The sequence below is a fragment of the Anas platyrhynchos genome, chromosome 4, assembly GCF_047663525.1.
Source record: "Anas platyrhynchos isolate ZD024472 breed Pekin duck chromosome 4, IASCAAS_PekinDuck_T2T, whole genome shotgun sequence".
NCBI lineage: Eukaryota > Metazoa > Chordata > Aves > Anseriformes > Anatidae > Anas > Anas platyrhynchos.
Window position 1 is genome coordinate 77,306,430 of NC_092590.1, and position 23,805 is coordinate 77,330,234.

The following is a 23,805-nucleotide window of genomic DNA, read 5'->3' on the forward strand; positions in this document are numbered from 1 at the left end:
AGGTGCTGTCCTCTCCAGACTGGCAATACAACATTGATAACACAGAGCTAAGTGGAAAAAATGAATCTGGAAAATCTCTGAAGACCAAGGAAATTGCACAAATTACTCTGGTTGTGAAGCTCCCCTTCCTGCAGAAAAAAAGGGAGGAAGTGATGAGCAGGCATTTTTTTACCCAGCAGGAGGGAGGACTTCCAGAACTGAAAGCTGGTGGGAAAGCTGCAAAGGGCATTTCTATAACAACAGGACTGAGAGATTAGCTCCTGGGTAGGCTAAGCACCAGGCAAACATATCTCCCAAATCCCACATTATTAAGGATTTAAGCTACGAACCCATTTTACAAAGCTATCCAACCATGGACACCTTGTTAGCATTTTCGTGACTGTAGCCAAAGACGTTTCATCTCTAGGGCTGCAAAAACAAATTGTCACGGGGCACGAGTTGGACAAGAACAAAGGAGAGAAGGAACAACTTCCTATTGTACCTAAGAGACAAACCCTTTAGCAGAGACTTGCCAAGAGCACTGGAGTGATGCTAAAACCATGACATCACATTTCCAACACTTTTACTTGCTGTACCAAAAATCTTCATTGCCCTGGCTCTGATGTTGTCCAGCCCTGGGTACACTGTGTACTCAGTACAGACATAAGAAAGGGACTTTTGCTATCATCTGTTCTGCTTACCACAAATAAAACTCTGGTAACCAAGGTTACTTGGGTTTTGCTCCTGTCTTGTGTTGTGTTTTTTTTGTTCCCAAAGAAAGCAATATTCCCCCTCCCCCTTTGGCGGTGCATTGGCTCCTCAGATGAAGCAGGGCTCCATTGTGCTCAACCCTGAAGATGGGTCCCTCTCGACAGACCTTGTGGCCTCTACAAGGAACAAAAACAAGCAGGTACCTTGGGGTGAGGTGTTGCAGGGGATGGCAGCCTTCGTACAGTGCCTGTGGAGGTAGCATCTCCTAGGACAAGCTGTGTTGTCCCAGCCTTCCTCCAGGCCCTGCTGCAACATCTCTGGGAACGGTGACCCAGCCCTGGGAAACTCCTCTTGATTCATCCTAGGACTTCTATTTCCAGGCCACCTGGGCTGTTACAGCCATATTGTTAATTAGATTTTTTGTCATAAGGGTTTTTTTTGATGCAACAGCTCCCTCGGATCACACCAAGGGTCCACCAAGATCGGGCAGGAGTCAGAAGCAGTGCTGGTAGAAAGACTACGACCATACAGCGATGGTCACCTTGTTTTACTCTTCTGGCTTAGGTTGGATATTAGGGGGAAAAAAAATTCTCAAAAAGAGTGATTAGGCATTGGAACAGGTTTGCCCAGGGAAGTAAGCAGTGGAGTCACCATCCTTGGAGGTGTTTAAGGAAAGGGTAGGTGTGGTACTTAGGGATGTGGTTTAGTGGCCAGTATGGGTGGTAGGGGGACAGTTGGACTAGATGATTCTGTGATTCCAGCAATCTGAAGTCTCTGCCATGCCTCGTGCAAATTTTGACTCTTCATTATTCTGCTTAATGGCTCTTGATAGAACATTGCTTCTACAAACTGGCCGTTCTGGACACATTTACATGGATGGCTTCACCACCAAGAGAACACAGCGAGGAGTTCCTGAGCTGGACTGCAGATTGCACAAAGGAGATCCTAAAGAGGTTCCTCAGAGCCACTGATGGATTAAGAGCAAAGCTGACTAGCTGGCTGGAGAAGAACATGTGCATCCTTGTTCTTTGGCACAAGGACAAATTCGGTAACAGCTTTTGGCTTTGCTCAGCCGAGCACCCATGAACCTCATGGAAAGGGGCTGGAAGACCTCAAGCAGCAACAAAGGGGCCAGTAGTGAACAAGCCTCCTCATTAGGCTGGATAACCCTAGCCTTAAAGTCCAAGGACACACAAGTATATTTTTATTTTCCCCTTACCAAGAACTGAGCTAACAAGGCAGCAGAACACAGCAGAAAGGACATTTTGTATTGCTGTTGTTAGGTTTCTCTTCCCCAGCAATGTTTTTTCCTTGGAAACTTGGTCCCCTGTGGTATCACAAAATGGGATTGCCAGGATGGCTGTCATGTTAGTATCACAGTCTTAGCTCCTGTATAACATATAAATTCAGTTTTTATTTCCCTCTTTTCTAAAAATGTGCTTAAACAGCTGGTTTTTCTTTTTCCCCCTTTTCTTTTTCTTTTTTTTTCTTTTTTTTTTTCCCTGAAGCCATGTCCAAAGACAGTCTGAATTGAACATTTCAGGTAGCTCAAAATGGGAACAAAACATAGCTCAGATCCCAAAAATAGCTGCTGTCAAAGAAGAAAAACAGAAGCAAGGAAACAGCTGTGCTTTTGCCCTTTGTTTTCTTTCTCCTACCTTCTTTTTATCTTCCTTTGGGAGGAGAACAAAGAGTAACCTCTGCTCCTGGCCTGGTAATGCTCTGCTAATTTGGAGAAGGGCTCCATGCAGGGATCTGCAGCCACATATGACTTCAGACACATTTTGGGGTTTCTCAAGAGATTTGACCTGGATTATCACACTGAATCAAGGCTGTCCCCATCTTTTCATCCTCCATAGGGTCAGCTCGAGTGTGGGATCCGATAAAAGGGGTATTGTCCTCAGAAAACCTGGTGTGTTTTCAGGCAGTGCTGCAGGTTTGATGATTTCTGGAGGGCATCCCTGCCCACCCAGCCCTGCTATGAAAGCACCCACAGCTCAGGGGGGTAAATGAGGGTTCCTGGAGGGACACCCCACAAGAGGGGCTCATCCTGCCCTGAGGGTGGTCCCCCTGGGTTTGGGGAATAGCTGCACCTTGTCACAGTCCTTCCTTGAGCTGGTGGACATCATCTGGGGGGAAAGCTCTGAGATCTTTGCCGTGACAGCCACCACATGGCTGGAACATAAATGGCAGCCTGAAACAAGGGGCAGGCAGCTTGGTTCCCCAACTCTGAGCAGAGGCCATGCTTCCAGACCTGTCTGTGTGTGGAAGGCTACGGGTGACTGATATCCAAAGTGCCTGTCAAATATCCTCACAGACTTATGTGAAGCCACCCTGTGCCCCACAGCAGACGTACAGCCAAGCTGAGGTCTCCTTCAGCTGAACTTTCCCTTCAGGAAATCTTACTTAAGATCTTTTCCCCATGATTTTGCTTTCCTCCTACGGGAGGCAACAACATTTGGGCTAGGAGTGTGCTTCTAACACAGCAGAAGTGATCAAAGCTGTCCCTGTGTGGCATGGCTGTCTGAACACACCCATGGAAAGAAGGATGAGTCTTCACATGCACTGCAGAGGGGAAAGCTGCCTTGGAGGCTTCACTTTCTGCTCCTGAGAGCAGATTTATCCTCTGCAACCTCACTGCTTTCTCTTTGACCACCTTGAAAGGGAAGATGGAGGCTGCCTTGGTTTGTTCAGCCCAGGCTGAGGGGAGGCCTCATGGCGGCCTGCAGCTCCCTCAGGAGGGGAGCGGAGGGGCAGGCGCTGAGCTCTGCTCTCTGGGGACAGCGACAGGACCCGAGGGGACGGCATGAAGCTGGGACAGGGGAAGGTCAGGCTGGGGGTTAGGGAAAGGTTCTGCACCCAGAGGTGGTTGGGCACTGGGACAGGATCCCCAGGGAGGAGCTCAGGGCAGCCTCCAGCAGCCCCGGTGCCACCAGGCAGCAAAAGCTGTTGGTGAAGGAAAGGTGGCAGCAGGCTCTACACCAAATCTCTGGCCATAATTTCCACAGCCTCAGTGGCTTTTCTTTCCAAACAGGTCCCTTGTCTTCCATTAGAAATGAGAGAGGAAAGCTGATTGCACACGATACGTAACGAATTGAAAGACTCCAATTTACAGATACTTAAAAAAATAGTAAGTTCAATTAAGGTAAAATATTAATCTCTGGTTGAAGGGTTGAAACCAGCTTTCTGCAGGCTAAAATCTTTCACAGGTACTAGTTAACTCTTCAAGGGTTGCCTCAAGGCAATGCACTATGAATGTGAATACTTCCCATATGAAGCTAAGATCATCCCTCAGATTAACGAGCTTCCCTTTCACCTACAAGCATGGAAACTTCCAGAAACCATTTTGTGGGAGGGGACTCTGGGGAGAAGGATTAGATGGAGAATGTGGGTAGTGACAGCATCGCGTGGAGAACTGCATGTCTAGAACAGAAAAACAGGGGAAGTTAATAAATATAAAACCTCTCAAATATCCGGATCACAAAGAAAATACAGATTTGCTCCTCAGCATGCTGTAAGAAGAATAGCAGTGTAGATTGCTGGCCTGGAAAGCAATGTGGGAGCTGCTGGGCCAGCACAAGACCGTGCACCCCACAACCAGGTTCATGACCCAAGCTGGGGCAGCCCTTTGGAGGCTGTGTGCAGCAGTGCACAAACTGTGCTTGAAATATCAGATGAGAGCTCGGGCAGGACTACTGAAGGCAGAAAAGGGATGAGAGCTCCTCTGTGCTGAGCAAGAAGAGCTCAGCCACGGCAGACTTGCTGCAGATAATCCCAAATGTTGGCTCACGGCAAAGAGGTTGACCCAGGGCAGGGGGAGAATGCCTTTCTGGCCCACTCTGGTGGCTGTCTTCCCCCGCGGCAGGCTTTGCCAAAGGAATCCTCCGGGCTGCTTTTTGCACACATTAAACTTTGATTGAAAACGATCGTTATTTTCCTCTCCTCACCAGCTGCCAAGAAAGCGGCAGATGGGTGAACTCAGCGCTGTCTGCAAGCCAGCTGAATCAGAAGCTCTCTGAGATGTGAACTCCTCCGTGTGTCCCAGAGGGACTGGCAAGTTCAGGACAGAGTTTAACATATTCTGCATGACACTGATGTGGCCCTCCTCTGCTACTGTGTCCCATGGTGTTGGGTAGCAGGCTGCCACCTAGACCTGTGAGGAAGGAAAGTTGCAGTTTGTGTCTTCTTGAAGTGGGAATAAAGAAAACCCATAACTCTAACCACATGAAATAGGCTCATCCTGCTTCCCAATGCCCTAAACCCTTCCTAGATATCAGACACCTGGCCTTGCCACATTTTTGGTGTCCCTTCCTCCTGTTGGAGATGAGCTCTGCCCTCCAGCACTGCATTGGGACATCCCATCCACCCCAACAAAGCCCCACCAAGGGATGCTCCCACCAGACTGATGCCGCACACCACAGTGCTGCTGGCAGTGAATCCCATCACCTTTCTTTCTCAATACGAGCAAAGCAGCCCCATTAGGTTTGCTGTTTTAGGCCCTAATTCCTGAAAGAGGAACGAATGTATAGGCGATGAGGAAGGTGACTTCCTCATCAATGACTCCTAGCAAGCAGCTGTACCTCACTCGCTGTGGACAATCTGCTCCTCCTTGCTCCAGGGATGCTGCTCTCATCTTTGAGTCAGATCTCTACCAACTATGTCCTCACATCTGGAGCACATTTCCACTTCGTTAGTGAATCAAACAATAGCTTGCTTGTTCACACTGAAGGTAGAGGGAAGCCGGTCCACGGTGCTCCTCAAGGCCCCCAGCAAGGACATCAAAACCCGATGCACTGCCACATTCCCCACAGCATCCCATCCCCAGACTGGTGTTGGCTTGTTCCTTTGCTTTGACCTTTCTCTGAGCCATTACATTGCGTATTTTAGGGAACTTTTCCTCTAAAACGATTTCTTTACTCTTGCAGCCAGAGAGAAGAAAGCTGTAAATCATTGCTTTGAGATGTTTCTCTTATCAGCCCTGCTGTGTCATCACCACATCCTGCTGCCAGGGGCAAGTCTTTGATCAGGGGGACAACACAGCCTTTTGGCAGATTTTTTTTTTATTTTTTTTTTTGGGGGGTGGGGGGAGAGAAAAAGAAAACTGGCATAATTCAAAGAGTTATTTAACTCCTGAAGATGCAAATCTGCAGTGACCGCAGGGAGCTCCTGGCCAACTTGAGCTGGGGCAAGATGCTTCCTTGCTGCTGACTCCTCTTTCTGGCTTACTCAGGACCATCCTCTCCCAGCAATAGCATTCTTCATTTTCTTCCAAAAAGACAAAGCAGATATCTTCTGTTCCCACCAAGGCAACATCTAATAGCATCGGTAATCACTGGTGCATGTGAGGATGTGTATTAGGCAGATGCACATCATCCTGGTGGTACATTTGGAACAGAACAGGCTGAGTAGGGGCAGGTCACCTCTGACAGCACAAGGCATAGGGGAGGCACCGCAATTTGTAAATTCTCTTTGTGTTCTTCTTCGTGCCAACAAAGGGAGAAGGGATGTGTCTGCTGGTACAGGATGAACTTCAGCCCTTATCTCAAGAGGTTCCATGGGGAAATACGACAAAATTCTCTATTGTTGCACAGGAAACACATCTTTCAATAGTTTTCGGCATCAAACCTGCCTCTGGGACCTTCCCCGTCTGCTGGTGACATCCCCTCTGACCCCGAGCAAAGCACTTCCTCCCCGTTTCCCCGCGGCGTGGTGAAGCCTGCAAATAGCCTTAGGGCAGTGGTGCCAAACCCAGCACTAGGGTAAGGAGAGGGTGCAAAGCCTCGGTACCCTACATCAGGTTTTAGGAAAGAGGAGGCTGACAGACCTGCTGTCTCTCCTGTTATTACGATATGAGGCACTGATCATTGGCAGCACGACGCTGAGCACACCCTGCACATTTGCTGTCCCTTGGCTTCAGGACAAACCCACCCAATTTCTGACTTTTTGCCCCTTAAATTATCCCGAAGTCACCCCAATTATTCTGTCTCCCTCTCCAGAAGACCCCACTGCCCAACCTTACCTCGTCCCCTCCAGCCTCCCCTCTGTGCCAGCTCCTCGATTATTCCTTCCCCAGGGCTTCACACAGCAAGCAGAGGGGGGTAAGGACAGCAGCAGCTCTCGGGCTGACAAGATAAAGAGTTAAAGCAGGCGAAGCAAAAGCTTCAGAAGAAAAACGGTTATGTAATAAATCAGATATTAGAAGGCAGGAAGGTGTGCTATATAGAGGAATCAAAGTCCGGAACAGGATGTATATAAAGCAAATATTGAACTAACTTTGATAACACAGAAAAATAGGAGATTTTTGGTGGGGTTAACCAAAGGCTCAATTTTAACTATTATAAATTTCCTGTTTTACTCGTGTCGGGCGGTTTTACAGTGATCTATACAATACATTGTGTGCCTAATGATTTCCTAGCCATGAATGGGTCACTCAGATTTTACTTTCCATGCCTTTTTTTTTTTTTCTTGTCTGTCCTGGAGCAATAAAGCTATTGAAATCCTCCAGGCCTTGCCCACTGGGTGTTTTCTTTCCTACCAAGACATCAAACTAGCCTGAAGGTTTATTTTAAGCAAATTCAATAGGAGGGATCCCACAAGCACCTTGTTGAAAGTGTACAATAGGAGCCGAACTCAGGGTTATTCAATCAACAAGAGCTCCATTTTCATGCAATTCCTGTTGTGAATTTATTACTTTAATTAGGCTGGCAATTTGCGAAGCTAACAAGGCACCATTTGTCCGCAGACACGTAGGCTATGAAATTCCAAATCCATACACCTTGGATGGTGGATGAGCTCATAAAAAGCCAAGGTGAACTGGAAACCTCTGTGGATGCTCACCAAAGTCAACCAGGCTCACCAAAACGTGAAAGGGAGCCAAGAACAGCAGCAAAATCCATGACTCGAGGGATATGATTAGAATTAGCTAAGGAAACCCAGCTCATCTCTTTTAGGAGAAGAAATTCATATAGCAGGCACCCTATTAACTATACCCTATCAAAGCATTTCAAGCTTTACATGAAGGATTTGCTCTTCACCTATTAGGAAAGGAACATGATGTTCCTGCTTCACCCACCCAGATCAGTCTCAAACATTTCTGGAGCCTTTCTTTTGGGAGCAGAAGTCACCAGAAGAGCCCAGGCAATCCCAGTGAGCTACAAGGATTTGTCAGAGGTGCTTTGCACCAACCTCACGTTCAGCTTTTCTTGCTCATCTGACAGGAGCTCATGTCCCTCTATCCATATCTCAGTTTTCAGCATTACATTTAGGTTTTCCACTTCATTCTCCAGCATTTCTTGACCATCCTCTCTATATAACTCTCCTCTCTACTTCCTTAGTAAATTTACTGTATCATCATGAATTCTTAATCATTCATAAATTTCATTAATCATTCATAAAGCCCCATTCTCAAGCAGGGAGATGCACAGCAGTGCTCACAGATCCTCCTTGCACAGGGAGGGCAGGAGGGAAGACAGTCCTCAAAGTTAGGGGGACTGGAACAAGGATCCGAACCACATCCTTGAAGCTAAATGGCAGCAAGAGAAGAGTAAATATACATTAGACTTCAGGTTTGATTCTGCTCCAGGGTAAGTAGAGAATGAAGTGAAATAAGAAGTCGAGAAGAAGAATAAGTCACTTATAATAGGTAAAAAATGATGCACCTACATGGCCTCTTACAGGAGTTAGGTGAGAGAAGGGACAAGCTTTGACCTCTGTATTTCATTCCTACAAAAAGGAGGCAGCAGAAGTTACAGGCTCATAGGAGGACATGTTTTATATGTGTTGCATATTCCCCCTCTGAAGTTTTGGCTGTAAATAACTAGACATTTCAACCACCTCAGCCTGAAGAAGAGAGCTGAAGATTAGGTCCTAACACGAGGGTAAAGGGGCTGGGCAGAAAGTGGAAACTGCAAGGGGTGAGATCCTGCATTAAGTCACCGCGGCCAGTTTCCCCAGAGGATGACGAAAGCTTTCAAAAACTGGAGCAGGTAAAACAATTGTGCTGTGTGTTCTCCCCTCCTCAAAGCTATTACTGCACTTTATTTTTTGTGAGGGCACAGATGTCAGGTTATCTCCTCTGATCCCATAACACACAACTAGAAAGGATGATTCCCAGGTTAGATTACCTCGATTCCCAAGTTAGATTACCAGGAAATTTCCCCAAACACTGTTTTCTTATAAGATTTGCTGGTATAACTTTCATTGTCACCCTAAATCTCTCAGGGTTGCAGAGCTTTATTGGTAAATGTTTTGAAGTTTGATGGCCAAAGGAGCAGACTGAAACCTCAGCCTCTCTCCCCAGGAAAGCACCACTCACCTGTCGCATGACTCAGACCATCAATTGTTACCATCATTTTCCAAAAGTTTTAAGCTAACGGTTCTTGGGTTAGAGAACAAAGAGATTTTCCTCTATTTGAACACTTCTTCAGATATTTCTATTTCTATATTTTCATGGATGGGACCACAGGTAAGCCAGCAGTCTCTACCACCAGTGGTTTCAGTGGATCTAGTAAGGGAGGTGTTTTCTCTAGGAAAAAAGCCAAATATTTTGGTATCGGGATGGTCATCTCCAGAAATTCCCCGTCAACAACCACCTCATCACTTTTCCCAGAGCTCCATTTTATGCTCAAGATACTTGAGAAAAGTAATAAAGGAAGCATTGACCTTCAGCAACTGCGCCGCATTTGAGGAATGTCTTTGGAGCAATGGCACTGTAAGGCATGGTGGAAACTCTCCTAGTTGCTTGGCCAGCAATAAGACATAGCCCAAAGGCTTGCAATGAAAGATTATGACCACACTAGTTAAGAACAGGGCCCAAACACTCTAAAAGTAACACAGGAATGATCTTGTGGGGTCCGCAGTCTGATACTGAATTGTTAACCGCTGCCTCTCTCAGACCATCAATATATGATGGGGAAATTGTTCACTGCTGTGCTGACAGCGTGCACCACAAGTCAAGGGAATGGACTCAGCAGTTGAAAAGCAGTGGATGCAGTCCAACTGTGTTTGGAAGTGGAAGAGTTCATGCTTCCCCAAACCAGCTGCAAAGCAAGGGAAAATTGCTGGATTTTAGTCAGAGGACCATGCAGCAGAAGCCGCCGTTTCTTGCATGCATGCCTGCAGTAAGCAAAACAGGCTGAATTTAACATGTTTTTTTAGAACTGATTATGAAAAAAATAACACAAAATTATCCTAAAAAATAAAATCAAGAAAGCATTGACAATCTGAGACAAATCGTTGCAGATTTGTTTTAATCAGCAAAGTGACCTGACCTGTGCACAGCCTCCCACTCAGAGACTGAAGCAGAAAAAGGAGGGTAAGGTGGGATTGCCCTCTCAATGGCAGCTTGATTTTTACAACAGCAGCTGATCTTGAAGCAGCTCCCTCATTTATGAGTACTGGGAGCAGGATTCAGCTCTTGCATTCATGTACACACAACTATCTACTTACAGTGAGGTACAGTTGCTGAAGGACTGGATGGCAGGAATGAAGCTGATTAACTTCCTTCATCCTACAACTGCTTTTAAATTTTATCCCATTAAAATTCCATGTAAGAACATTTAAAGATAAAATAGCAGCTTGGGGAAAAAAAATAAATATTTCGATTTTAGTTTAAATATGAACCAGTCACCTTTCTGATCTTCTGCATTTCTCTTCTCAGAAAACTAATTACTTTGAAAGGAAACTTCAATGATTAAAAATTCAAGCTTAATGAGCTTATTAAAGAAGTCAAAGACAGACAGCAGATGGAGACGGTTTATTGGTTCTTTCCATCACATCTGAGTTACAAGTGTAAAAGTCACACAAACTGCAGGTATAAACATGTAAAACAATACAAAAATAAATGGAAAGGTAATTTTATATTTATTGAATCAAGTTGTGTAATAAATACAATAGGCAAAAAGCTTCAATCACACAATTCAGTTTAACTGAAGTTACAGTAGTGTTTGTAAATACAAGTTTTTAACTTAAAATTGCAAATATTAAAGCATTGAGAACTAGTATAAAAGTGAATTTTGGCACATTGTAAAGTGAGAAGTGTTACATTAGTATCTAATGTGTGTGAAAATGAAGCAATTTCTCACTAGCTTTCTGAGGTAAATTTTTAAACAATCTAAAATTAGATCAAGGATGCAGTTCTAACAACTCACAGTTCACAATTCACTATACTAGTTACGCTTTTCTTCCCTTTTAAGAATACCAAAGTATTCCCGAGCTTAAATCTGTGCAAATTCAGAAAAGTTTCAATTAAAACATAATAATAAAAAAAAACTTATTAGGGAACTTCATGCAACTTAAACGCTCCCTGCAATCAGTCCTTAATTGCAAAGTGTAAAATCAGACTAAGACCAAATTGCACAGCTTACCATAAAATACTCCGAGATTGCAGCGCAGTCCAAGTTGCAAGTGTTCCTCTCTTAAGTTTATCACATTTTTCTCCCTATAACTTCAGTAACTTCTGATCACACTCATTCTCCACGAGGGGAAAATAAAAAAACACCACAACCTGCTACCATGAGGGTCAGCAAAGCACGTAAACCCCTTGAGGACTCTCAGCATTTCTTCCCAATTTCAGAAATGCCTGGACACAAAGTTACTGTTACCAATTGTCAAAATACAGTAAAACATAATGGAACAGCGTAATGGCACTTTTATTTTGTATCCAAACATTTGTGGTTTAGAAATGGTGCTTTTTTTTTTTTTTAATTATTATTACAGTAGCTAAAAAATTTTCAAAACTAGATCTTTAACTCAATCCTTACCTCGTCTTCAAAACAGCGAGGAAAGCAGCTTGCCCTACAGATGGGGTTTGACACAGTATAAATCTCTCTGACCAGAGTACAAAAGTTACGCTCTTCTAAAGAAAAAAAAAAAAGTGCTGCTGACTGTTAGAAGTAACTCCAAAAGAATCAGCAACTGCTATCAAACTATCAGCAGCATCAGGCATTTATACGTTTTAGTCCTCAAAGAGTTTTAACAGTTTAACCATTTGTGCTAATATTCTCCGCTAGGTTAATTTTAAGTCCTTTCACCAAAACCGTTTTTTTCCTTTAAAAAAAGAGGGTGCAAGCAATACAACCCACGATGGCCGTTTATGCTACGCTTCGTGCATAAAAGGCATCGTCTGCAAGGCACTACTATGTTTAAAGGATACCATTGTCACAGTTTCACTATTTCAGTAATTTTTCAGTTTTAAAGTCACAGTTAAAAACTAAGAAAAAAAAAATTGAGGTAATCAAATCATTTCAATACCAAAATAGATTAATTGAAATAGTACCAGTATGGTGAAAGGTCTTCAAAATACACAGCTATTACCATATAGCATGCAGTACAGTATATAAGTATACTAGGCCTTTGTTCGGAGCTCTTCTGATGCAGTTTTTAGAGAACACATCAATTTGCACAGTAGCACGCCAATTGGATATGCTTATTTCCTTTTTTTTGTTGTTGTTCATGAGGCACTGCGTTTGGGATTGCAAGCTGCTACGCCAGCAGCCCCAGCTGAATTAGCCCCATCAACAGCTGTTTCCAAGAGCTGCACAAATTGGAGTTCTTAAAAAGAGTTCAGCAGAGCAAAATCAGCTACAGTATCTTCATCTATCCTTCAATTGCACTTAACTACACTGTTACTGACTTGCAAGCTGAGACAAAGCATCAAGGGAGCGCCCCTGGGCTCTGCAAAAATGGTGTTTCTCCTGCCATCACGTTGTCACACCGCTATCCTAGAAATATGGCTTTGCAGATTAGATTAACGTGTACTGCAAAGGAGCACGCGGGGTTTACACTAAGTTTATTGGCAAAGAACTGCAACTTGGTAAGAATTTCTTAATGCCCCTTTTATTGCAGTGTTACTTCCAGAATTCTGCACTCTGATAATCCTGGTCTGGTATCTATAGTTTCATGCAGCCAACTGTCCTTAGCTTGTAAACACCTGCTTGCCCCCCAAATCCACTGCTAGCTACATTTCTCTACCAGGCACTACAGTATATTAAGACTAAAGTATAGCCATGCATAGATAAACTCACGAGCCTTATCATGATGCTCTATACCTGTAATAAGGGTTACCCCGAAAAGCCTAGACACACAAACTAATCGCTGGCTTTTAATGAAATTCAACAGGATACAAGTAGTTTATAAAGTCTCGTGGTGTGCAAAAAAAAAGTTTAGACTGTTTTTTAAATCTAGTAGGAAAGCTATAAACGAAACCTTATCAACACCTATATCCCAGTCTGCAGCACCTGGAATTCCACATCTGTGCTGCGTCACCATCGCAGCACAGGCACCGAGCCAGCTAGTAGCAACACGAACTGAAACTCTACCTACAAGGCGTTGCAGTTTTTGACAGCCTTACTGAAGTTTCAGCCATTCCAGATTCCAAAGGTAAAAAATATCTTTCTTAAATAAGGCTTAAAACGGTTATGTAGCCTTAGGTTCCACGGCAGGATTTAAATCTCATTTTCCTCCCACAAAAAGAGACTGAGTGGACACGTTGTGTGCTTTAAGTATGCTCTAAGAAATAATTCATTTGATTTCTTACTGCATCGTATACATCTGACCAAAAAGGCAGGCAGCAGTTGTATTAAAAGATTGAACTATTCCTAAAGCAAAGGAATATGAAAATCAAAATCCCTCTTGGACTTTTTTCACCTGACTAAATTCTGAACACGCAGCACGCTACAATAATCTGCTTATTCAATAAGCCTTCAATAATTTTGTTTAAGTAGCTGCTGGGGTACCACGTAATCCTTCAGTCAGTGATCTATGATGTCTCACTTAAAATTGCACTGAATTAAGTTACAGGACAAGTTGCCCAAATCCCTATTACAGTATCATTTAATAACTGTAAAGGTTTTGGTGCAAGTAATTAAAACCTAGTGTATCAGTTTAGTGAGATGTTACTGGGTGCAAATTTTTCTGAAAGTTTCCCAAACAACTTCTTTCCTATTACAAGTTCACCTTTTGATATTTTTTACCTTTGGAAGTGAGTCTTTTTCACGAAGAGCAATTCTTTTTAGCTAAAGAATCCTGGCTTTTCATATTCTTCCCTGTTTCTTGCTCTGCTTAGTTTTTACTACTGAAGTAAGAATCCTTCAGAGATAATCCTTTAAAGAATCACAAGTTACAGATTCTAGAAAATATGACCTGAATTGCTATAACACCACTGGGAAGAGAGATATCTCCACCTATCTCATTTCACCCTGAAATGCATAAATGTCTTTTTCTTTAAAAAGTCAAAACTTTGACCGCAGATTCAAACTGTGCAGAGGTTTGAGACACGCTGTCCCCTCAGAAAAAGAGCAGAGGTTTATGTATTCCCCCATTTCTCGCTTTAGGAACACCCTTACAGCAGCAGGATCAGGTACTCTTCGGAGTTCTTGAAGCGTTCCCCCATTTCTCGCTTTGGGAACACCCTAACAGCAGGAGCATTAGGCACTCTTCAGAGCTTTTGGAACATTCCCCCATTTCTCGCTTTAGGAACATCCCCCAGTCCCACAAGCTGAAGTATACCACTGCTCATTTATGCTTCTGTGCAACAAGTTTCAGGGGACATCAAGAGATTGAAGTTGTTTGACCATCCGCACAATGGACCAAATCCATGCTTGCGTTTTGACCTGCTAGGAAAGAACACCTTTCCAGCTTTTCTTCTTTTAACAAAATTTCCACTGCTAGCCAGAGATTCCAGGTGACACTTTTTACAGTCTGGAATTAAGGTGAAGTGGAAGCAAACCTGACAATACAAACAACTAAGCAGTTACCATATTAAAAATGCCAACCTTACAGGAATGATCTCTTAGTTTTAAAAGGAGTGCTGAAAACTGACATTTCACTTAATTTTCTAGTTAACCAGCAAGGACAACAGCATTTTTGGTTACTGACAGTAGGTAGCTCAGAAATCCACAGAATACATGTGCTTATGTCTTCTGCTCAAAGAGATCATGATACTCTTGTTCTTCTAATTCTCTGTTGTACTTCTCTATTTCCCGGTTGGCTTCTTCCAAGTAATCGTTCATGAATTGGTCCATTACTGATTTTGAAAAGCTAAGGAAAAAAACATTTGTGCAGATAACATTCGTTACAAGAAGAACAAACAGGTCTGAAGGATCTGCCAGTTCAGAAACACTTACTGAAAGCAGAAATTCATGGATTCATAGAAATTCATAGAAATTCAATGTATTACTTTCTGAGATTGTGAGTTGGACCCAACCACAGCTACTTCTTATTACTGGGGAATAAAAGAGCTTCCCATAAGGAAGAATGTAAGAACAATAAAACTACAGCAGGTTTGCAGACATTTATAGCTATTTTGGTAAGTGCAAGTCTGAAGAAATTTACTTGCCCAACACAAAATGGCCAGAAGTACCTGCACAGACATCTCTGACTTCCAAACACCAGGATTCTGATGGTCTAGTGAAGAGCAGAGTTGAAGTTCACTGTTACCCTATTTCCTGCCACTGTACTGTAACTAGGAGTTTACCCAGCAGCCAGAAGCCTGCTGGTTTAGAATTAACGTTGTCCCATAGAGCAGTGAAAATCTGTTCTTACTCCAAAACAGAACACACTCCAATTTTTGTTAAGTAAAAAGCAAATTGAGGATATCAAACCAAATTTAAAATTTCAGTGATAAAACAAAAGCAAAAAACAATAGAAAGGTATGGAAAGGAGTAAACTGGATCATTAGTATTACTCTGGCGTTTGTGCCAGAGACAAAAACACATTCAGGTTTAAGTAACGTATATATTTGTATAAAATCAATATGGTTCTGAAAAGAAAACTAGAGGGATGTGTTGGCCCTACCTCTCTTTTGTAATTGATACTAAACAAGTATCAATCAGTAAGTACAGAGCATTTACGAACAAATACATATCACAATTAGATGAGTAAATCATTTTGCTTGCTCAGCTGACGGAGTTATAAAATAAGGTTTTAGTTAAATAAGTTTAAAAAGCAGTTACAAAAACTGCACCTCCACTACTTCTGGACACTGTTCACATTTCTACTTGTGGGTTTTTTTTAATCATACTAAGTTACAAAATGAGAGCAATCATTTAACTTGAGCTGCACCACAAAGATAGACAACAGCAAGAAGTATACTGTAGCAAAACAAACCGACCCTGACTGCTTTTATTTCAGTGTGCACGCACATGCATTCACACTAAATTACATCCATTTGGAAATTTTATCAGTCATAACCAAGAATTAGGCAACATTATATAACTATTGGGTTTGAAAAATATTTCTTTGACAAGCTGTGGTCCGTAAATTGTTCTTCGCATGAGATCATGTACAGCGATTTTAGGGTTGTTTTGTTGGTTCTACACCACTTCTTAGATCGTACCTCCAAAAAATTGTTTTAATAATAAGCTTTAAATGGCAAGTAACCACGCAAAGATTCAAGCAACAAAAGTTTTCACTTCATATTACTACCTGACAATCAAACTGTCTCTTTAGTGTATCATCTGCTTTGACAGTATATGTTTCAGATCCGTATAGCCTGTAGCCTACCCAATCCTTCACCAAAAAATGTATTTCAAAGGATACATGGATGGTAATCCATTTTGTCACCAAAAAAATTCACAAATTGAGTCCCATTGTAAAAATAACCAGCTGGAAGCGGATCCAAATGGCGTTTTACCTAAATTAAGAAAGGATATATACCACACAATAAGCATTTACAATGCAAAATTGCTTAGACACAGTCCTAACAAGTTTAAACATATACAAAAAAAGAGGAGAAAAACACCTTCAGCATGCAGGAATTTATGGCACGTGGCTAAAAAGGAGCACTCCAAAAAGCCAGTATGACCAATCTACATATGAGAAAGACCTATATAGACTAAGGGAGTTATGTACAGCAACACTCATAGGCACAAAAAACTTAGTACCCCAACTTTTACAACCCACAGTCAGTTGATTGGGGCACAATTAAACAGTTGGGATCCTAGTCTGTAAATGACAACCTGCACAGTACAGAGCAAGGAGAGAAGATGGGGAAAGACGAACATTAAACCAACCAGAATAGTATGCGTGGTCATTATCCCCCGCTTTTCAAAGCTCACTTAACATCCCAATATAAATGCCTACACAACACCAAGATTTATGTCGTAAATTCCTCCTGGACAGCCTTGGTTGTGTTTTGAGAATATGAAGAGACAGTTAAGTGTTATAATTTAGTGCTCAGCACACTTGTCATGGCAGATATGGTAAGTGCTCTATCATACAAATGGATATTTAAGAAAATTAGCTAAAATTTTCTTTGCTATTAATAGTTTCTACTTACGTGAATGTTTTTTATTTCCTGAAGGGTTAGCATTCCCCTGGTCTTCAGGGCTTTCCTCTGAGGTTTCTGTAGAAAGAATTAGAGCCCAGTTATGTATCTACTGAGTGATGATGCGCCATTACAGTCTAGTTATGTTAAAAAATAAATACAGAGAATTTCTTCCTTGGAAATGTGGAAAAAGACAGTGAAATTACGATCACATGCTACCATGCTCAAGCCCAGCAAAGAAGTAAACCTTTTAGAAGCATATATTTTAAACATTAATTTCTAGACTGACCGATTGTATTAAACTACAGAACTCACAAATATGTGCTGAAAACATAAGTACAAACTACGTGATCTTACATAAGGCACCACTAGAGATGACAAATTCAAGAAGTATTTTCAACAATGCAATTTAAATACAACTCTAATGCAAAAAAAAGGCACATGAACAGAAAAACAACCCAGTTTTTAGTCTGAAAGGTTTTATACTTCATTTCTTTCATGAAATTAGCCATGACTAGAGAGACTTAAGGAAGACTACTTGCAGTCCTGACCTGGTCAAAGAAGAAACACTTCACATTTGAGAGTTTTAGGTTAGATGTTAGGAAGAGCTTCTTTACTGAAAGGGTTGTGAGGCATTGGAACAGGCTGCCCAGGGAGGTGGTGGAGTCACCATCCCTGGAAGTCTTCAAAAGACGTTTAGACGTAGAGCTTAGGGATATGGTTTAGTGGGGACTGTTCGTGTTAGGTTAGAGGTTGGACTCGATGATCTTGAGGTCTCTTCCAACCTAGAAATTCTGTGATTCTGTGTGATTCTGTGATATGCAATTTCAAGTTGCAGGTTTTCATAAAATTAAAATAGTGTTCCTTATCATAAAATTAAAATACTATTCTTTATCATAAAATTAAAATAGTATTCTGTATAGTGCTTTCTTACATGCAAAAAAGCATTTGTCTCCATATATTACCCATATAACACTACTTGCACAACTTAACAGAGGTGAGAACCTGAAGATCCTTACAAACAGCTCCAACACTCATCTGCACGTAAATTATTTCCCTTTCTACAGAATTTTCTAGGGACACGATGCAAATCCTAAGCCATAAAAAAGTAATTATAAATATCTCTAATTAACTAGTATTCCAAAATGGGCATCATAAAAGGGCAGAGTTAGAACCATAGACTCAGAATCTAACTGAAGTGCTAAAATAAATAACTTGCATGGCTCAACAGTGCCTGTCCAAGTATATTTCTGAATCACAACCCCAAGAGCCTGGCAAAACTGCTGGTATTATTTGGATGTGTACAAGAAAACCAGATTGTCCCACACTCCTGGTCAGGCTGTGCCAGTCTTTGCGTTATGTTAGCAAGGCACAACAGCTGCAGGACGTGCCTTCTAGACTTCTTACAGGCATACTCTGTTCCCTACCTCTGCTACATGTGTATGCTAACCATGCAGGAATACATGAAGTCTTACGCAGCTGTACACTTGATAAATTAAGCATGAAAAAATGAAAAAGTTATACCCTCCATTTCAGTTGGTTACTCTCAAGGAGGTTTAATTTAGTGAATCAAAACAAGTTTTCAGCATTATAGCATTCAGGTACTTCAAGAAGATTTATTTCATACTACATTTTAGCTTCGGGCAATCACGTCTCAGCTTAATCATCTTGTGTTTATTCTGGACATATTCCATTTGCCCCAGTGCTCAATCCAAAGCAGATCAATCCATGAATATGCTGTAGCAGGTATTAAAACAATACACATTTACAAGCTGTTAGTCCTCTGTTTGAAATACATTTACACTCTGGAATGTTAATACCTTGGTAGAAGAGAAAGGAGATTAACAAAAAATGTTTCATCACGATACTCCTATTTCTCCTCTTGTTGTTAGGAAATGCCAAACAGATCACGCTAAATAGAAGCAAACACGTCCACAAACCTGTTTTGCAGTTTCTCTGAGCCAATCTTTTATATCCTCTTCCTTAAGAGAGCAGCCAATGAACACAAGGAAGCACTCCTGTTGACTGCTGCAATCTCTGCTATCGTTTCTTGCATCAGGAGGAGTTGGCCCCTCCTGAACAGGCACAAGGCTTAGTGAGTTAGACGATGTGTTGTGACAGACTTCAATCAGTTTATCAGAATCTAACAAGGAGAAGACAGAAGAAAAGAATGTCTTGATAATTGCTAATCTAATTTAACACCAACACAACGGTGTAGACAGACTACAGTACGTAAAAATTAAGTTTTCAAATACCACACACAACACAAGCACAAGGAACTGCAGAAGCGTTTTCCTCTTACCTGAAAACTTAACTTTGCCCATGATGTGATAAATGTTTCCAGAAAAAGGACTTGGCTTGAGCAACGACTTGATTGCTGTTTGAAATGGAAAACAGACAACATTATCTCACTTATTTTTCCTTCTCCTCGGTGTAGCTTCTCATCAGACCTACGCTACAGGTCTCTAATCCACATCCTAGTGCTTTGGGGGGAAAAAGCTGCAGTGTCCCCCGTAGCTCCCACTACAAAACATTTCTATACGCTCTCGTTTCTTCTCTAGGGGTTAGGTGGGAAATAACACGTGCTTCGCATACTGAACGCTTACACTGTGTGTGGAAAGTAAAATGGTGCTCCTTAACATTCTTTTGCTATGGAAAGAAGGAAAGGCATGATTATAGATCTACTCTAGCAGCCTGACACATAGTTGAGCCTATTTTCTAGTAACTACAAGGAATTGCTTGGCATTGATAATAAAAGCTGATGCTCACTTACAAACTGTGTTTCAACAGTAGTAAATAAAATTAAACCAAAAAGCAAACATATGAAGATAGCTGTCTCGGCTTCTAGAAACTCTAAATGAAATGAGATTTTCATCTGAACACAATCATAGGTCAGTTTTCCAGAGCAGATTCTAAAGGTCATTTACTGTACTTTGAGGAAGGAAAGCTGAATTTTCAATTAAATGATTACTTCAACAGTAATTAAAGAACTGTGCTACGTCAGTGTCTTCCTTCCCTTCTGTTCCTCAGCCTTTTACACCTGGATTTAAATCAAGTGAGTCAAAGTTCATTTGTACCTTTACATTTGGTCACAAATCGTGTTTTTTCTAGAGGACGATTAAACCATACACAGATCTGAACCATTGGAGGAAACACAGACCCAGCTCCATATTTGCCTTCATACCTTAAGGCAAAAAACAAACACACACTTTCAACAAAGAGAACACACACACTTGCACTTTTCATCTAACAGACTTCTTAAAAAGAACATCCATTATTTCACTACAGGTAAGCTTTCCTCACAGGAAGAAAACCACGAAGCTTTTTTTTCCCCCTCTACGAAGAAATTCATGAAAGTGCAATATTAAAGTCTGAGGTTGCTCAAAGAGCTTGGGATTCATTTTGATGTTCTTCCTGCTGCTAGGCTTTTTTTTTTTTCCCCTATACACTATCTACTTACTATACTTGCATACTACCAAATGCAGTAACTGCTGTCCAAAAGTTTTAAATACTGTTTTTTTTTTTTTCCCTCTCTTCCTTCAGCACCATGCAATTTGCCAACAACCCTGACACTCCAAGCTTTGTGCCAATTTATTTTAGGAGCCTTACTCGTAACCCAATTTCGAGTTAAAATTCCAACCAAAAACTACACATGCATATTGCAGGGCACTGCAGATAAATCATGCTTCCAACACTATAAATCTAAGTAGGAAACAGCCAGCCAGCACTTATAATGGCTGTCAGGTTTACATTTTCTGCCAAATAGGTACAGCAACACAGATAACTGCAACAAGACGTGCAAAGCACCCTGAGCAATGAAAAATATCACCCAGTATTAAAGGAAAAGCTTGGTACCACTTATTATTGGGGCCCTTAGCCTCTGCCAAGACTGTCAATAAGGCTGCTGACTTTTTTTTTTTTTTATGAATAATTGTTCTGCTAATAGCTAGACTGACATAGCAAGTTCATTCCAGTAAGGCTGAATAGCTGTCAGAATGAAATTACTCTCATCATTATTGACCTCACCCATCCCAATCCTTCCCAGCTTATTCCCAGAGGGTTCTTTTCTATTCTTCTGAAAAGCAACAGTAATCTTGCCATTGATTTAAATGGGGTCCAGAAAGGATCCTTTTCCCCTTAAAAGGAAAGCAGTTGTGTATCTACTACGAATACTCATCAGCTCTCTTTCAAAAATGATTTACAAAGCTATTGCCTGTTCCAAATGAGTAGTCTGGAAAAAAAAATCTAAATTAAGTTAGTAAGACTTTTTAATCTTCAAGTTAATTAGAAAAATAGTTTTTAATATTTCTCAGTCTAGATACTTGCCAGCCAGGATACATTAAATATCGAGCTCTCATCATCTGAGGATTTGAGAAACTGCCTTCTGAGAGAATTAATTCAATATCCTCGTTCCTACAGAGAGATAAAAAATGAAGATTTTTAATTTATGACCTCAATAAAATGGCCACTATCTGTAAGCTGCTTAAATAAAACAGAATGTGTTAGCTACAGTAAAATTAGAGTATTCCCCAGTATCCCCTCAGTATGACACTAACAGTAATCACATTCTTCAAACAAAAACTTACATATCCTAGTCCCTACTTATGACCTAAAATGTAAAGGTAAGATGCCTTTTACATGAGAGGCAATTAAGAAAAACAAGTATCTCCTGTTTATACGGTATTCTCTTGTTTTGCTCTGGTAATTTCCAAATGCATGTGCCCCATGCACCAAAAGTGACAAATACAGGATGGCGATGAACATTACCTAGTCACAACTCCATTTTCTGCCAAGATGAACGAAACAGCAGGATTTGCCGCTCGGATGAGGCTCTGCAGTTGCATAAGGAGTGGATGCTTCTGCTCCGTAGCGTGACTTGTGAAGATCACATTACTCACCAGTCCTGTGTAAGAAAAACAGAGGATAGTTTACAGACGTTAGGTATGCAACAATAACTAACAAATAATTAAGTGATATAACAGCTGTTCTTATTTTGCCTCTACCTCACTGCATTCAAGGTATTAAGGAAAAAAAAAGCAGAGTCTTTCTTCTCTTTCCTGCCCAACAAAAACCCAGAAGCCCATCTAACTTCAGATATGAACGACCACACAGAACCATTAACTATTTTGCAGCAGCCAGCTCAGAAGCCCATTTTATCACAACCTGTAGACGTGCAGGAACAGTAGCTCCTGAAGGAGGCAACCGTTTTCAGACACTGATATGAGTCAAGGGGGAAGAGGCAGGCTGTTACACTCTGGGGGTTCTTATGTTTCAGTGAAAACAATCTTACAAAAAAAAAAAAAAACAAACAGAACAATATGATCCTACCAGTACACTAGTCACTGAAGATGACTTGACTAACGATGAAGTCCTGCTTTGCCAGAACACAGCTACACCAGGTCAAGATATTTTTCTTTTTTATTAGACAGATGGTGTAACAGAAGTAATTTAGAATCAATTAATCAAAAGAATCAACTAATCAAAGGAATTAAATTATGCTAGAAGCAGTTTGAGAAGGGACAGTTTAATAAAAAATTACTGAATTTTCCAAGAGGCTTAAATACTAATGTGTAAGAAGATAGGTTAAACATCTTGTTGAAAAAATACTTAAAAAAAATCAGTGTTTTGTACACTGACAGTTGTTACTTTCAAAATACAAGACAAGGGTTGGGTTTCAAAATTAAAGCAAAAAATAAAGGCAAGCCCTGAAATGGTTTTCAGATGGCAAATCTGAATCCACATATATATTTGTCTTGAGCAGTAATGCAGCAACCATCACACTTGTCAAGCCTTGGGCACTGGAGAAGATCTTTAAGGTAAAATTGCCAGGTGAGGTATTGGATTATCATCCAGTTAATTTGAGCATTAGCGGATCTCCACTTCCCAACTGTATCAAGGTGGTGCCACAGCAGAAGGAATTACAACCCAGTTCCTCAGCAAGAAGAAGTGCTGCTTTTTCAGGTCTCCCTAGGATATCAGCGCTGTCCAGAATGCAGCAGCAACGCTGTTTCCCTGCTCAAGGTGTGCAGCTTGTTTCAGATCCTGCATCTACAGGTACGGTGCAAGACAACAGTAAACTCTTGGCTATCCACGAGCAACTGAGCCAGGACAGTCCACCCCATCCCCACCACTACTTAAAGAGGAAAATATAATGAACTTCACAGCATCATCTGCTGCCTGAAGTTATTCCTGAGCTTTACAGAAGTCTTTAGAGTACACTAATCCCAGCAGAGGCTTTCTTACATTAAATGGATGTATCTATGCCAAGTGTTCTGGGTTCCTTTATACCATATACTCCCACTCTGTTACTGGCATCACTGACCCTTTCAAGAGAGGATTTTAATAACCTGTGCAAATTCCCACCGCTATTTTGTTTCTTAATCCCCCACAGAAGTTTCCACTCCAGTTTCAGAAACACCTATATTTATGCAATATGCAGTTGTTCTCTCCCCCCATCTCCTCTTTCAGGAGGAACAAGCATGCTTAGGAATTTAAAAGTTGCATGAGTTCTTGAAATTATTATGTAGATCATACAATTAAGACGGAAAAGTCTGAATAAGCTAATCAACAACCACCACACTGTGGGTATGCTAAATGTAGTGTGTGTTTTTTTTCTATTAATATCCCCAAACTTAGTATTGATTTAAAAGTCAAGTTTAATCAAAACCGTTGTTATAATTTCTGCAAAGCTAGCACAGAAAAATAAATAGGCTGTATAATACAAATGCTGTGTAGAATACATTAGTTAGAATTGCTGTGCCTTGGAGAGAACAGGTAATTGTCAAGGGCTAAGCTGGCAGAGCCTGAAGTTGAGAAGAAAGACTCAAGGAATAAGATCCCGAGCAAATCAG

General features: G+C 41.4%; 1 protein-coding gene across 3 annotated transcripts in view; it reads right to left on the reverse strand.

Moving 5' to 3' along the window:
• Positions 1–10,429: 10,429 nt before the first annotated feature.
• The window catches only part of DNAAF9 (dynein axonemal assembly factor 9), a 73,725-nt gene continuing 60,349 nt past the window's right edge, over positions 10,430–23,805 (reverse strand). For 2 of the 3 annotated variants that reach the window (XM_038177920.2, XM_038177921.2), the window contains 8 exons: positions 21,722–21,857; positions 21,281–21,367; positions 20,032–20,138; positions 19,257–19,331; positions 18,895–19,097; positions 16,967–17,032; positions 16,228–16,321; positions 10,430–14,713 (listed from right to left, as the gene is read on the reverse strand). In XM_038177920.2, the coding sequence (XP_038033848.2) occupies positions 14,601–14,713; positions 16,228–16,321; positions 16,967–17,032; positions 18,895–19,097; positions 19,257–19,331; positions 20,032–20,138; positions 21,281–21,367; positions 21,722–21,857 (881 nt within the window). In that variant the 3' untranslated portion in view covers positions 10,430–14,600. The remainder of the gene's footprint in view (positions 14,714–16,227; positions 16,322–16,966; positions 17,033–18,894; positions 19,098–19,256; positions 19,332–20,031; positions 20,139–21,280; positions 21,368–21,721; positions 21,858–23,805) is intronic. The other variant, XR_011809295.1, reaches the window with a different exon arrangement.